Raw genomic sequence first — 16675 nt, 5'->3', positions numbered from 1 at the left:
AGCAAGGAATATCGCATCTGGCCCCGACTGAATCATGTAGATGACCTACCCAGCAATGGTTGTTTCGCCGAAGCTTCCAAACCATGTGTGAGCCTAGATCGGTCGTCACTATCAGGGCCCATCATCCCCTCCCAAATCCCCCGGCTCGGGACCTGAGTAAGACTCGTTGTGGCTTACAGGTGATGTGCAAGAGCCACATAAAAGCATGACTTTATGTGGCTTTTGCTCGAAGAATGCAACTTTCACTTCAAGTCTGGTGTTAACCATCCTGGAAACTACTCTGTGCTGGAATAAGAGAGGTCGAGCCATCGACGGTTTGTTGAAGAGATATTCACACTCTCTGCTACCTCGGATGTAAACTCTCGGGAAGCTAGTTTGTACTGCAATAGGACGCTGCTTGCTGAAACCATGGGGAGACGTTTTCACGAGGCAGTAATATTCATCACCGGGGGTACCTCTGGACTGGGAGCACAGACATGCGAGCGGTTCTTGGGTGAGGGCGCCAGGGTCTTTGTTACGGACCTGAAGGTAATTGTTTCCATGGCACATCGAGACGTCGAAGATCCCCCTCGAATCTGGCACAGGCTTGAGCCGACAGACAAGACACCTCTGCTCGCCGCCAAACTGCTGTCCGTTGCAAACTGCTAACGAAGATCAACCATGAAGGAACGAAATGCACTGCAGCGCTTTGGTCCGAACGCTCACTTCCACCAATGCGACGTCTCAGGTAAACATTCGTCTCAACGTCCTGCACATTCACCCTTCACAATTCTTCCATCTTTTACACGGATCGTACGATCACACTGACACTGAGACAATATTCAGACCCAAAGTCCTGCTTCGCCGCTGTCGATGCCTGCATTACGAGATTCAAAAAAATCGATGTCCTGTTCCACAATGCAGCAATGCTGAGTCCGATAGTCCCCGTGGCCGACCATGACGTTGACGTTTTCAACAAAGTCATCATGACCAACCTCTGTGGCGCTTTCTATCTTGCCAAAGCTGTCATTCCGCACATGAAAAAGGTGGGAAAAGGAGTGATTGTGAATACTGCCAGTGTTTCTGGCATTGGTGGAGATTATGGCCTCTCTTCCTACAACGCCGCAAAAGGCGGGTTGATCAACCTCACGCGGACAATTGCCATGGACCATGCAAGGGACGGCATTCGTGCAGTGACAGTCTGCCCCGGGTTTATGGACACTCCAATGTCGGAAGGGACGATGAAGAATGAACAACTGAGAAAAGAATTGTTCGAGAGCATACCGATGAATCGCGGAGGGTACCCGGACGAGGTGGCTCAGCTGGTTCTGTTCTTGGCTTCAGACGAAGCATCTTATATCACTGGGCATCGTAAGGGTCCCATCCTAAATGTCTCTAGTCATCTGCAGACCACTAAATGATGACAGCATTTATCGTCGACGGCGGATGGATTGCTCGTAACCCAAGTCCAAATTGGTGGAAGTACATTGGTGAAGCCTGAAGGGGTACTCATAACGACGACGAAGAGGTCATCAGGACCTCAAACCATAAGGCCACATATGATGAAAACAACCAAGTCGGAGGGCTATGTACAAGGATGCTGGGACTGCGAGGACAAGGCGTGGGAGTGGGCAGATCCCATGTCCGCGCTAGTCCTAATCAGGAACATGCAATAAGTGCTTGTACCGAGTTCGTGCTATGCCGAAGAGCTTAATAATACGATGTCTGATCTCTTGTCTTATTGCCTTTGGATTGTGAATGCATCCCTCAAAGTAAGTAGAGATTATTAATTATCTTGATCTTTACTGGATCAAGTCTTGAGCACCAGCCGGGAGCATCTCCTGAATAATAACAAATTCGCCGAATAGCAAAAGGTTGTCCCAGAAAAAAGGGCGCCAACGTCAACTCGGCATTGACATCATCTGGCGGATCATTTTCCAGTCTGAGTTCTTGTCCCTATCCTATATTTTGAAGTTATGCATAATCGCGAGTCAATCTCCTGGTCCAGGTTTATCAAATATCATGTCTCACGCGACAGGCAAGACGTACCAAGTACGCTCAGACGGCATTTTCCACGGATTGCCAGTCATCGATGCGGCTCGGAAGAACCTTCGAGCTATAGTTGTCGGCGCAAGCGGTCAGTCTGGCCAACCCGTGGTTGATGTGCTAAGCTCCAGTCCGGACCGATGGGAGAAGATCTATGCCCTGTCAAGGAGGCCGCCCACGACAGAAGCGAAGAACATCGAGCATGTAGCAGTGGATTTGCTCTGGGAGCCTGAACAAATTGCAAGTGCCTTACGGAAACACAAAGTCCAGGCGTAAGGCGGCCCCAGTTCCTGTTCGCGTAACAGGGGAGAAATTGACGTTTCTACCTGCTCAGTGATTACATCTTCTACTTCGGTTATGTGCAGGTTGCAAGACGAGGTGCCGACTCGGAGGTGTTTGGGGATGCAAATCACTTGGCCGAAACCAACGGTGAGAGAACTCCTACCAGGCACACAGATGAGTCGTGGTGGTGCTAATTTGAATTCCATACAGGGCGGCTTTTTGAGAACTTCCTTCTCGCCTTGGACCAAGCGGATGTTCAGCCCAGACGAATCGTGCTTCAGACTGGGGGAAAGAACTACGGCGTTCACCAAGGCCACGTGAACGTCCCTCTGACCGAAGGGGCTCCCAGGGTGGAATTAGAGCCCAACTTCTACTATACCCAAGAAGATTTACTGGCGAAATACGCCAAAACCCACCCTGGGGTCAGCTACAATGTTACCATGCCGCAATGGATTCTGGCGGCAGTCGCCGGAACAGACATGACCATCTTCTATCCGCTGGCAGTCTACGCTGCTATTCAGCGAAAGCTAAAGCAGCCACTGAGATATCCCGGTGATTTTGTATCTTGGGACAACAATCATCCGATATCCTCAGGCTTCATTCTTGGTACATTTTACGAATGGTTGGTGTTGACTGAGGGCACCGCAGGGGAGTCTTTTAATATCACTGATGGATCCGAGTTCACTTTCTCCAAACTATGGCCAACTCTGGCATCATGGTTTGACTTAAAGTGGCTTCCCCCTCAGGAGAACGTCAGCTACCACGAGGTAGAGCTGCCATTTGTTCCGAGAGGGTATGTTAACCTTGGGTCTTTCGTCAAATCCCTGTTACTGATGTTGTACGTTAGGTACGGCCCGAGAGGCAAGCTCCGGTCAACCTTTAGCTTCATCGATTGGGCAAAGGAGCCAGCAACTCGACAAGCCTGGGCTGAGCTGAAGCAAGAACACGAACTCAACACCGAGCCTTTACAGGATCCCGACAAGACTTTTGCTTTCCTACAGTTCGCACTCGAGCTAACATGGTCCTGGCAGACGAGGTGAGAAGTCCTCAGATAGAACGCCGAAACCAAGGCAATACTAATAGTGATCCTAGCATGGATAAAGCCCGCAAGTTTGGCTGGCATGGCTCTGTAAATTCTATCGAATCTATACACGCGGTGTTCAAAAAGTACACGGAGATGAAAATGCTTCCGCCGTTCTGAGATCGGAATTCATGCCACTGAACAACACGACTCATTGGCCATGTTTTCTGCCGAGACAGCAGTACAGCAAAATTGACGGATAGTGCTTCCCGCGGGATGTTGATCTTGTTCCAAATATGATAAATGAACGTTGCTCCATGCCTTCTAGCTATTCCTCCACGCACTTGCCCAAGTCCCAGGGGACTCTCACGAAAGTTGAGGATCGCGGTTTTCAATAGACCTAGTCAGAAGAATAGAAGAGACGTATCCAACGGCGCTCAAGGCCTTTGTCCGTTCTAAATATTAACCGACAGTCCCTTCCACTGGAGATTGTCAGAGGCAAAGTCTTTGTCAATAAAATGAGCCAATTTCGCCGGGAAGGTCAGAGCTTCGCCGAATTGTGCAGCAGCAAGCACTTCAAGAGCTCCAGTACATGGTATGCGCACGCCTAACAGCCGGATTATGTAGCGACTAGCACAGCTATAGCTCAAACTGGCCGATGTTGTAGCTTAGAATATAAGAGATTTCTGCGATTGATATCAGAGATCATTATGCCAGCGTTGAGACTCCATCCGCAAGGCCACTTACGTCTTGAATTCTAGATGTACATAACAACAGGAGATCATCTGGAAACCACAGAATCAACAGGACCTAGACGACCATGACGCGTGTCCTCCTGACGGGTGGCTCCGGCTTCATCGCGGCTCATGTATTGGACCATCTCATCCAGCGAGGATACAGTGTGGTTACGACTGTGCGCTCTACAGCCAAGGCCGACAAGATCAGAGCTGCATACCCAACCATCGGTACAGATCGACTGGATTTTGCGATTGTGGAAGACATTGCCCAAGATGACGCTTTTGACGACGCCCTCATATCCACTCCCCCATTCGAAGCGGTCATTCACACGGCCAGTCCGTTCCATTTCAACGTCACAAATGTCCAACGCGATCTTCTAGATCCTGCAACCAAGGGTACGACTGGTCTTCTGCGATCTATCGTCAAGAATGCGCCCTCTGTCAAACTGGTCGTCATTACTTCCTCCTTCGCCTCGGTTGTGAATCCTTTCAAAGGATCATGGCCAGAGCACATGTACACCGAAGAAGACTGGAATCCTGTCACTCTGCAACAAGCGTCAGAAAGCATTGCCAATGGCTACCGAGCAAGTAAAACCTTTGCCGAGAAAGCGGCGTGGGAGTTCTTGCAGCAGCAAGAGCCGCCTCTTTTCTCACTCACGACCATTTGCCCACCGCTAGTATTGGGGCCCGTGATAAGCCACCTCAGCAGCCTGGACAACCTCAACACCAGCAACCAAGTTATCCGTGATCTGATTCAGGGGAAACACAAGGACAAGATCCCGGACAACATGACCTTCACGTGGGTGGATGTGCGTGACCTCGCCCTCTGCCACGTCCTGGCACTGGAGAAGCCCGAAGCTGCAAATCAACGCTTCCTGGTCGCCGCTGGCTACTTCTGCAACAAGGAGCTTGTGGATATTATCAGGAAGCAACATCCTCGACTGCGGGATCAGCTACCTGCAGAAAATAGCCCTGGTGGTGGGTATCCAGAGACTGGGTTGTACAAGGTCGACAGTAGCAAGGCTGCAAAGATCTTGGGCATCACATGGAAGAAATTGCCCGACACCGTCACGGATACCGTGAACTCGCTACAAAGGTTTCTATCATGAGCGCGAGAGACCAAGTTAGGCTCACCATCTAAAACCAGACAATACACGTCTAAAGCCTCACCAATAGGAATAAATCAATATTACATAACAAACTATAAATGCCAACTGCTTACATTTGACAACTTGCATACCAATGTCCGTATGTTTCGGATTTTCATGCGGTTGCCAACGATAGGTCCGTATTTCAGCTATCGACTGTGACTTCGGTGACAACATTGACAATCTTCCAAATCCGCAATAACGTTATCGAGCTGGTCTTTGGCTCTGCACAGAGCTGTGAAAGAACAAACCCTCCCCACAGTATTCGAGTCGAGGGTAGTCTTCCTGCCAACGATATCCATCTAGCATCCAGTGTAGCCTCTGAAAAGGCGTTGTCTTGAATACAAGTCTCCCACGCTTTCCCAGGAGCCGATACTCATTATCTCACAATCACTAGCGTCGTCAGTTGATGACGATACAGATTTCGCCGGAAATGGGCTCGAGTAGTATCTGCTGAGTGCTGTCTCCCACCAAACCAAGGCTGGAATATCTGTGACCCGGCCGTGAATCCACAAAGCATGCAGTAGACAGGCAAGGTTCAAAACCCGCCACAATTATTCCTATCTCCAGGCTATCCGTACCTCAGCCTGTGTTTGTTGCCGCATTACTCCAGCAGCACACGGCCGCCGGGTTCTAGATCTCAAAGGCCTTCAAGGTCAATCTACTTTCAGGTCCGCTCCGTTTTCGGCGAAAGTTGTCCGCCAAACCCCTGGGCAACTTTCTCCGCGAGGAGTCTTCTTCCCCGCGATCTCTTCTCCCCTTGGCATCTATACCCCAGAATTCTGTTGGAGGAATCCCATGGGCTTCACTCTGGCTCTTAGACATTTATTATGGGCAGATCCCGTGGGATGTATGACATTTTTCCATCTACTATAGTAGTATACCTACCCTGTCTCACTTACAGTCTTTAATCGTGCTGTTATAGCCTCATTCATTGAACGTCCAAGAATCTTTCTCATCTCACAGCTATGGGCGACGACAAGGTGGAATGCGAGAGTTGGGAGGTCCAGCCCAACGTGGTCGTCACGGAGCAATACATACAGGGTCTGTCCACGAGCTTTCGGCCTGGTGATTTGGAAAGGTGACTGACGTTCGTGTTTTCTTTTCCACAGCCGAACCCACCTGGGCGAAATATATTCCGGGAGGCTACTCAAGGTCGAGATGCTTGAAACTGTCGGGCATGCCCATGGTGGCATGTATTCTCGGCCTCGCGGGGACGTGCTTGCTTTTCTTTGGCTACGACGCTGCTGTCATGAGTCTGGTTAACATTAACCCGGACTATCTGGAACACATGGATTCTGCTGGAGACACTGACCGTGACGCCGCCCGCGTCGGAGGCATCGTGAGCTTCTGGTTTCTGGGCTTTCTGCTAGGTAATACTGACATCAGGTCTTTGTTGTCTCTTTTTTTTCCGAAGCGTCTTGCCAGCGAACGGGGAAAATTCCAAAGATCTAATTAGGTGGTCCAAGTTACGTGATCTAGAAAGTGTGCTGACGTTGGTTTTTTGCGTTGCATAGGTGCAATTCTGGCCGGCAGCTATGCTGACAAGATTGGTCGACTCAAATCTATACAACTGGGATGTGTCTGGGGAATCGTGGGTGCCTGCCTTTTAGCATCAGCCCAGAACTTCTCCTGGATGGTCTGTGGTCGTATCATCAGCGGCATAGGCTGCGGCCATCTCAATACGATAGCCCCAATTTGGACCTCGGAAATCGCAGACTACAACCTACGGGGCGCATATGTTTCGGTACAATTTACCATGTGCGTCGCTGGGGCGACTATGTAAGCTGGACTACCTGAACACACACACACTACACATAACCATTTCTGACCTTCCATACTGACGACATTTGGCAGGACCTATTGGATGGAATACGCTGCCCTCAAGACTAGGTCTCTTCCATTCGCCTGGCGGTTTCCACAAGCCTTCCAAATGGTCTTTTTGATATTGATTCTTCTTGCGGCCAATTTCTTTCCAGAGACACCCCGCCACTTAGCCGAAACAGGTCGCTTTGAGGAGGCTCGAGAGATACTTCGCCGTTGTCGCCTTCGACCTTCAGAGCAGGCGATTGATCAGGAACTTGCCGAAATTCGGGAAGCCATCCGCATCGAGGCCACATCCTCAGCTCATGGCTTTCTTTCCATGATATGGAAAAAGGATGCTCTGCATACCCGCCGTCGTGTGGCCCTGGCCATGGGTATCCAGGCTATGGAGAAGCTCTGTGGTCCAGATGCCATTGCAGCCTATGGACCCATCATCTTCGGCCTCAGCGGATGTGAGCACCCAAACATCCTGTCTTGTGTCAACTTTTGACGATACCGAGAAGTTGGCTGACCCCCCCTTGATGTCGCTTAGTCACTGGTAACTTACCTGCCATGCTGGCTGGCTTCAACTTCATATCCTACACATGTAGTGTCCCAATCGGCATGTACTTCGTCGAGCGAGCCGGGAGGCGCAAGCTGATGTTGATTGGATTGTTGGTCATGGGCTCTGCTCTGCTCATTGCCGGGCCACTCGCGAGAGAAGCCATCAACACACCCGAGACCGAATTGTCCAAGAAAAGAGCTTATGGTGCCGCGGTGGTGGCATTCGTCTTCTTGTATACCTGCGGGTTCGGCAGTACCTGGATCACATGCTGGTTGGTCCTTCTCCGCCCAATTCCCTTGCATTTCTGTCCTCGACAACTTTGTAGTGACTGGTTTGATCGCTGACATGACATGGCAGCTGGGTCTATCCCACAGAGGTCTTTCCTCTCGCCACACGAGCAAAGGGCGTCTCCTTGTCTATGGTGTCGTTCGCCATCTGGGGTGCGGTCATTAATGAAGTCATCCCGTATGTCATCAGCGCCGTGGGGTGGTGGGTTTTCATCATGTTCGCCGTCATGAACTTCATCCAGATCATCCCGGTGTGGTTGTTTTATGTCGAAACAGCCAATCGTCACCTGGAGGATCTTGACGTTCTTTTTGCCAGCGACAGTCCCTTGGCGTATAAGATGGAACGTGAGTTTGCCGAAAAGAAACGTGCCCTCGGCTTCCACACAGACGATGTACAAGAGCTTGTGCACACCGCGTGAGACACTTGCTCCCCGGTGTCTAATGGAACTAGGTGATACGAAAGCTCCTCTGACGGCGGGTTCGAAGAGCAAAGATAAATCTCGATAGTGGCGCCGGGGGGTCCTTCATTCACCGATTTCGTCGCCCAGGCTTAGCGGCAGACGCAGCGTTTTAACACCAAGTCATCGATAGGCTTCGGTAGACGGTGGAACTATTACAAGAGCGCTGTCAACTATCTGATAGTTTCAAATCACGTATTCACGAGCACACACGTATTTTCCAGGAGTGGTTCCGTGCACGATGTGCTCTCCAATGAGTTCTCGAAGGACTGTCGTAAATCGTCCTCCCGAGCACGAGCGAAGTCGGCTCAAAAAACATTCTGTGCATATCTACTGTGGCTTGTAACAATGACCTCGTGACGTCAAGGTTGACTTTCCTAATGCCCGACGGCCGGAGGAAAGCAAGCTTTCAATCCATTTCGGCGAAAGAAGAGTATCTTGGATCTCTCGATCGTGTCAGTTTTGGTGGAAAGGTAGGAATAATTGTACCACTGTGTGCAAACCAATGGTTCAGCTTATGGACTTGTGCTGCCTCTTCACAATACGGGAAGGCAGCACACTCACTTATATCTGGTCCACCATCACACTTCTCCAGATTACAAGACGCGACTTCGACCGAGTAGAGCGCGGATGTCGAAGGAGGAGGAAACAGTCATGGAAATCCCAAAGGAGGGTTGGGCGGCGATTGTCGTGCGTAGACGGTTGCCTTATGAACAAAACGCGAACCTGGACTTATAGAGTCTGACAGAAAAACGAAGGGACAAATTTCTTCGTGGCGGTTGAGAAAGTTCCAGTGCCCAGCATCGGTTGGACTGCTCACACCGTCATGGATGCCACTTGCTGATGGCCATGTTCGCAGGGCCTTCGGAGGTTCTTATCAAGCTTAATGTAACTGGATTGTGTCTGACCGATGTGCATTTTATGATGAACGATTGGGCGTTCCCAAAGATGTCGGAGATGGGTCTTTCTTGTGCAGGCCACGAAGGTGCTGGAGTGATTGTGAAGATTGGTGAAAACGTGAAGAGTTGCAAAGTCGGCCAGCGAGCGGCATATGGTCCTATTCACAACACATGCACTTTATGCGAGTACTGCAAGTCGGGAAGAGAGACGTACTGCCAGCAAGCAGTCTATACAGGCGGGACAGTGGACGGTACGCTCAAGACTTGCCCTCTGCGTGGACAGGCTGTGTATTAATCCCTCGCAGGAACTTACAAGCAGTATTGTGCTGTCCCAGAGGGGTTTGTCCATGTGTGTTGCAGAGCGAATCCTCAGAAGTTGAACGAACAGACACTGATAACATGTCGTGAACATAGCTAATCCCCGAGGTATCTTGACCAGACTGATGTCAGATGTTCACCCAGCTAAAACAACGAACAGGGGGTTTCTGACTACGTGGCAGGGCCTGCGATGTGCTCTGCAGGTACCATGTACTCTTCGCTCAAAGAATCCGGACTTAGAGCGGGTGACTGGGCCGTTTTCCCTGGCGGAGGCGGTGGAACAGGCATCCAGGGTGTGCAGCTGGCCTGTGCCATGGGTATACGAGTCGTGGTGGTTGATACTGGCGAAAGTCGCCGGTCGCTCTCGCTCAGCCTTGGTGCCGAAGATTTTGTTGACTTTTTGACCGAGGCAGACCCGGTCAAGAAGGTCTTGGAAGTCACCAATGGAGGTGCTCACGGCGTGTTTGTTAGTGGTATGTGTTCCTTGAAACTGGTATGGCTGTTCGTAATTGAAGCTGACGTAAACTAGCTGTCCAGGCTTATCCGGTCTCGCTTGGCTACCTTGGTTCACGTGTCGGTGGGGTGGTTATGTGGTATGTCAAAACACCGTACATCTTCCAATTGAGGAGAAGCATATATGAATTTCATTGGAAAAACAGTGTTGGACTCCCGCCCAAGGGTAGATACCACATTGATACAGATCCTACCCAGCTTTGCTTGAACAATCAATCAATCAAGGGTACCTTGTCAAGCAGTCGGAAGGATATAGCAGAGACACTGGACTTTGCGAAACGAGGTGAGACTCTCACAATGGTGACAGATGAAGCAACGGTGTTTACTGTTGGTGTTGCAGGAAAGATCCACCTTGAACCTGTCGTGGTTGGAATGAGCAAGTTCAATGAAGCCGTCCAAAGGCTGAAAAATGGACAAGTGGCAGGGTAAGTACTGAGCCACGATTTGGTATGGGCCGCTGATGTATGTAGGCGCATAGTGGTAGACTTCAACCTTCCCTAAACAAGAAATGCACATGCCTGAGTGTCAGCCAGCAATGAAGAAGCAGGCCTTCGTTGAGATGGCATCATGATAGGTGGAAAAAATGCAATGCGGCTTCACTAGTGTTTGGTATATTGGATTTAGCAGATTGATAAGCCGTCGTTCACGTCCATGCGTCCACCAGTCGTCTCTGAAATGTTGTAATTAATTTTTCGCCGAAACGTCTCTCTACTGAATCATTGTCCAAGCAGGGGCGAGGAGCGAAGGTCAAGCTAGCTGCTATAAAATCTGATCTCGTTTATGGTTCTCCAGCTTGACGTTCTCTGCTCAGACATCAAGGCCGCATTTCCTCCCACGACGCACAAGATCCTATCTTACCGATCATCTAATTCGCCAAACTCGATGGATCTTCGCGCAATTTGCTCCAGATACGCGGCCTGCATGAGCGAGCGCAAATTTACACAATTACCGGAGTTTGTTCATGATGGCGTCATCTACAACGCACAGCCGCCGATGACCAGCGAAGATTATGGCAGGATGATTGATGGAATTGTTTGCCAATTCGACAATTTTAGTCTTGTTCTGGAGATGTTAGTTGTGGATGACGGCTGCTCGACCGACCTAGACGGCATGGTCTCAGCAAGATTCAGGCTGAGCTATGACTCTCAGAGCGAAAAGTTGGTGAAAGATCGCGTGGTGTTCTACGAGCACGTGTTCTTTCAGTTCAAGGAGGGAAAGATCATAGAGATATGGCCGCTGGTTGCTTGGCCGGAAAAATGAGGCCAGATTCACCCTGGAGCAATTGACGGCGATGCCAGTCAAGAGGATGTTAGCACGGTGGAAAACGTATAACTTCATTGCGTATAGTCGACTGGGGGAGGAGAATGGAGTGGCAAGAGCGGAACAGCTATGTATACTGTTTATCTCCATCCTTATTGTTGCTGGAGCAATTCATGTGCTAAGAATTGTGCCTTCGACTACCTCATGGCACATAGGCTGTTTTCTTTTGATCGCCTCCATAGACTGGGATCCTTTCCCATAGCCATCAAAAGTCCCTCGCTACGCCTGTCAAGTTCCCTCACTTACGACACAGAGCACTCGGATGACTGTCTTTCAACAATCCAGCCCTGGTAATCTTTCTCCAAAGTCTCATCAAGCATCTGCATATATGAAGGGAGCCCTCCTGCCCAACTGAGAGGCTGCACTTTTTTGCCCGGGATGTTCGCACCGGTCCACCAACTGTGGGAAATGTCAGTGAAGGACACACACCTTTTGAGCAGCAGAGATACTTATCTTGCCTTGAGGGAGCAGAGTTGCCTCCCATCGCTCACGAATCTTCTCTACCCAACTATCTGCTGCTTCCTCCGTGGGTTCCAATGTTTCTATGCCCTCGGCGAGCATTTTCTGGACTAATTTCTGGAACCACTGGCCCTGAAATTGAATACAGGACGGGCCGTTTCTGAGAAGGTATACTGTTAGCTCCGGAGAGGCTGGTGCAAAAGGGTTCGCCTACGAGAATGTTGATGGCGCTTGCGGTCCAAACAGAAAGAACAGGTTGGGGAACCCGGGGATGGCTACCCCCATGGACGTTTTGACTCCGTCACTCCAGTATTGCTTCAGAGTCCTCCTCCCAACGCCTTGGAGATCGATATCCATGAAGCCACCTGTCAAGCCATCGAAGCCGGTTGCGAGAACAATCAAGTCCACATCGACTTGGCCCGCGGCGGTGCGAATGCCCGTCGCGTTGATTTCCTGGATAGGGAGCTCGTTCAAGTCAACGATGTCGACATTTGGCTGGCTGAGAACCTCGAAATAGTTCTGTTCTAGCGACGGACGCTTCGCGCCAAAAGGATGCGGCGGAATCTCCGGCGCCAACAGCCGGGCTTTCTGGGGGTCCTTGATGCGTTTCAGGACCATGCGGCGCCAAAAGTTGTAGGCGGCATCGTTGGCCTTTTGGTCCAAGTTCAGGTCAGCGTAGCCTGCAACCCAGAACTTAAAGCCGCCGTCTTGTATGAGCCGGTTCCAGTACGCTTCGCGCTCTTCACTTGTGTCATCGAAGGTCTTACGGCCATTTGTTTCGTACGGCACTCCAGCAGAGGTCTTCTCGCAGGCTTTGAAAGCCGCCTCGTAGACGCCACTATCTTTCTTTCTCTGCTCTTCCACAGGATCTAGACAACGCTGCTGCATTGGGAGACTAAGGACGTTTCAGAATGCGTCCGACGTCGGATGGGCGGCAACTCACCAGAAGTTAGGGGTGCGTTGATACACCGTGAGATGCTTGCAGACTTTACCGGCTTCTTGAATCACCTGAATCCCACTGGCCCCAGTCCCGATGACGGCGATGCGTTTATCTTTGAGAGCGACATCGTGGTGTGGCCAATGAGCCGTGTGGAACATCTCGCCTTGAAAGTCGGCAGAGCCTTTGAGGTACGGTTTATACCTATTCGACGCTCAGTCATGCTGCAGAAAGGTTGTATGAGATCTCAACACACTTACTCCTTAGCCGCAAAGCCCACATTCGCGAACAACCATTTGCATCGCGTCGTTGTTCCGTCAGAACACCCAACCGTCCATCGTCGACTATGGGGATCCCAGTGCGCATAAGTAACGTTTTTGTGGTACTCAATATCTTTTCGAAGGTCCCATTTTTTCTCCACATGCTGAAAGTACTTTTGCAGTTCGCGGAATCCCGGGAAACGTTCAGAGAAGGTAAAATCCTCCCAAATCTCCCGGTCGAAGAACTGGTAGGCCGGTGAGTCGCTGTCGACGCGGGCACCCGGGTCTGAATGATGAGCTTCTTGCCAGTCATGAGGAATGTTTCACCTACACTGATTCCAATGCCTGCAGAATCTTTTAGTCAGACAGTTCAATCACTTTTCTCACGGTGGGAAAACACGAACCAGACACCTCCAGAGCCCGACCCTCGTTCGAATATCTTGGCTTGAAGTCCTAATTTACGCAGCTTCGGAAGCATTGTAAAGCCTCCGAAGCCGGCACCGACAAGTACGGCGTCATACTCACGGCTCTCCCCTATGGAACCCATTTCCTGCCAAAATCCGGTCTGGTGGCGGTGAGCAATCTGCGTAGTGGGTGCTGCTGTCGAACGAAAGCGCAACCCTTGTATGAAGGGGATTTGAGGAACGAGTTGGAGATAGAGTCGTTAAACACGCGAATCGAAACTGTGTTTACAAGACCGATATCTGCTAGAAGCATTTATCGGGTCATGAAAACTTCCCCGGCGCGGCGAGGAATCATCGCGGCGCAGTCGAGTCTGAACCTTGCGGAGAGGGATTCGGCGATGGAGGTCTTTGACCTGGGCTGGGCCCATCTCATGGTCATCACTGGTATGCCAAATCATCCTTCTCTTTCACGGCCAAGTGGTTGGACGTGTCTACATCATCGGCCAACTCTTTTCGCCGAAAAGGGGACCCGAGTCTCTCGAAGAATGGAGCTTACGATCTAGATTTACCCGCCTCGGGTACGCCGCACCCACTTGCGACTCCGAAGCCCCAGGCTGGCTTCCTCATTGCAGCTAGCTACCAAGTCTTTCCGCCGGCAAGGCTGTACATGGCACTAATCCCAGCCTTAGTTACAGCCCGAGAGGATTGGATTTATTCCACGAGCGGATGCCACTTTCGCTTGCCATGCGCTCCCAACAGCACCTTGTTCATTTACCACCCACATGTCAATGGCTCACCATAGTGAGATCAACGGCGTCGCCACTTACGCGACCAAAAGCACACCCAATGGCACCAACAACGGCGTCGGTGTCACGTCTGAAACCTTCCCTGAGCCAACTGCCCATGCCGGCGATATACAAAGTCTGAAAGGCGCGAGCACAGTATTGAAACCTCTGCCAGCATACACACCCAGAAAGCTTCGCGTTATCACGATTGGCGCCGGCTATTCGGGCCTCACCCTGGCCCACAAGTTCCAGCATCAACACAGCGACCTTGCCGACGTGATCGACCACACGATCTACGAAGTCAGGTCCGAGCTAGGCGGCACTTGGCTGGTAAACACCTACCCTGGCGTTGTCTGCGATGTTCCGTCGCACATCTATGTACGTGCTCAGAGTTTCTCAATGTCTGTATGCTTTGACGCTGACCGGCGAAGGCTTTCCCATTTGACCCCAATCCTAGCTGGACTCGGTTCTTCTCAACCGGCCCTGAAATCTGGGCATACATGAAGAAAACGGCTCAGAAGTGGAATCTCGAGCGGGACGTCAAATACAATCATCGAGTCACTGGCGCCTATTGGCAAGAAGGTCGCGGTCAATGGCAGGTGATGGTCGAGCATAACAATAATATCATAGAGGACTATGCGGACATCTTAATATCAGCGCAAGGCTTCCTGAAGTGAGCTGCTCCCCCCGACGGGGAAATGGTCGTCAAATGCTTCGAAAAATTCTGAAATGAGCTGACTTGTGAGTTACAGCACCTGGAACTGGCCATCGATTCCTGGATTGTCGCAATTTACGGGCAAGAAGGTCCATTCGGCCAGTTGGGACCACGAATACGACTACAGCAACAAGAGAATCGCCGTGATCGGGAACGGGTCATCGGGAATTCAAATCCTGCCTCAACTGGCCAAATTACCGGGCACGAAGGTAACGAGCTTTCAACGAGGGCCTACGTGGGTGGTCAGCACCATGAACCCGGCGTCCCTGCTTGGAAAGAACGACCATGCATATAACCCTGAGTACACCGCCGAAGAGAAGCACGAATTTGCGAACGATCCCGGGAAACACCATGAATATCGCAAGAAGATAATACACAGCATCAACGACGGTTTCAAGATGGTATGGTGTCGACCCACGGGGGCGATTATATTCTCGGAAATTTGATCGCTGACAGACAAGCACAGTTTGTGAAGGGTTCGGAGCTCAATCGGCAGATTTATGATCTTGCCCGTGGACAGATGTCGAGCAAATTACAGAACGACCCGGAACTCTGCGAATTACTCATTCCGAAGTGGGAGCTGGGTTGTCGGAGGATCACCCCGGGCGAAGGTTATCTGGAATCCTTCTTGCGCGACAATGTTGAGCTCACTCAAAGTCCCATCACAAGGATTGATGCCGACAGTGTCGTTACCGCCGATGGAAAGACCTACAAGGTGGATGTTGGTAAGGGTGACACATCCTGACGCACCCCTGCTAAGAGGCCTGGCGAGCTAACACAGCGCGCGAATCCAGTCGTGTGCGCCACCGGATTCGACGTCTCCTATCGTCCTCAGTACCCCGTCGTTGGTCGTCACTCGGTGAATCTCGCCGACAAATGGGCGGACGAGCCTTCATCCTACTTGTCACTCGCGTCGGCCGACATGCCAAACTACTTCATGTTCACCGGCCCGAACGCATTAATCGGCCACGGCTCTCTGATGGAGAGTTTGGGATGGAGCGCCGAGTACATGATCAAATGGATCCGGAAGATTGCCTCGGAGGACATCAAAGCCGTCGTCCCCAAGCAGAGCGCTGTGGACGACTTTATTGTCTATTCGGACCAGATCCACCAGACCTTGACCTGGACTGGGGCCTGTCGGAGCTGGTACAAGAGCAACACCGTCGACGGGCGCGTGACGGCCACCTTTGCCGGCAGCGCGTTGTTGTTCAAGCGGCTTCTCCAGGACCTGCGGGCCGAAGACTTTGACATTGAGCCAAGAGAGAAGAACCGTTTTCGTTTCTTGGGCAACGGATTCTTGGAATATGAGTTGCAACAGGGAAATGACCTAGCTTGGTATGTGGAAAAGTAGTATCTCGAGATGGCGATCTGGGTATATACATGCGAACTTTCGTATACCTTTTGGAATATCGCAATTGCATTCTAGAAGCCGGGATCCTCCCTTAGTACGCCTGTCGTCCTCAACTATCTCGTCGCAAGAAGCCGCACTAGCAGACGTCTTGTAGAAATCGCCTGCTTCCCCTCTTTCCCTTTGACCTCTTCCTTCTCTTCATAGAGAAATCTCTGCAACTCTTCGTCTTCCTCATAACTATATTCCTCTGGAGGCTGAGCGCGAGGAGGAAAATCAAAGGAGGCCGTTGCAGAAGGTTGGCCAGTAGTGGATAGCACTGGAAACACGATAAATATTTATTCCTCGTTGTCGATGCTACCCCCTCCCTCTTTCTCTTCTTAACGATAGA

The 16675-nt window shown here is 50.9% G+C and overlaps 2 protein-coding genes across 2 annotated transcripts; both read left to right on the top strand.

The window, feature by feature from the left end:
* Window positions 1–1971: 1971 nt before the first annotated feature.
* Window positions 1972–3684, top strand: PV07_00261 (uncharacterized protein). The gene is made up of 5 exons (XM_016386697.1): window positions 1972–2297; window positions 2360–2454; window positions 2518–3100; window positions 3155–3343; window positions 3400–3684. Exons 1-5 carry the CDS (start codon window positions 2002–2004, stop codon window positions 3506–3508), a joined length of 1272 nt encoding a protein of 423 aa, XP_016253625.1. The 5' UTR covers window positions 1972–2001; the 3' UTR covers window positions 3509–3684.
* Window positions 3685–14218: 10534 nt separating this feature from the next.
* Window positions 14219–16287, top strand: PV07_00260 (uncharacterized protein; the record flags this gene model as incomplete). The annotated part of the gene is made up of 5 exons (XM_016386696.1): window positions 14219–14599; window positions 14653–14894; window positions 14974–15337; window positions 15403–15661; window positions 15731–16287. The coding sequence occupies 5 exons, from the start codon at window positions 14219–14221 to the stop codon at window positions 16285–16287; spliced, it is 1803 nt and encodes a 600-aa protein (XP_016253624.1).
* Window positions 16288–16675: the final 388 nt, after the last annotated feature.

The sequence above is a fragment of the Cladophialophora immunda genome (assembly GCF_000835495.1).
Source record: "Cladophialophora immunda strain CBS 83496 unplaced genomic scaffold supercont1.1, whole genome shotgun sequence".
Lineage (NCBI taxonomy): Eukaryota > Fungi > Ascomycota > Eurotiomycetes > Chaetothyriales > Herpotrichiellaceae > Cladophialophora > Cladophialophora immunda.
This window is presented reverse-complemented; position numbering and strand designations above follow the sequence as displayed.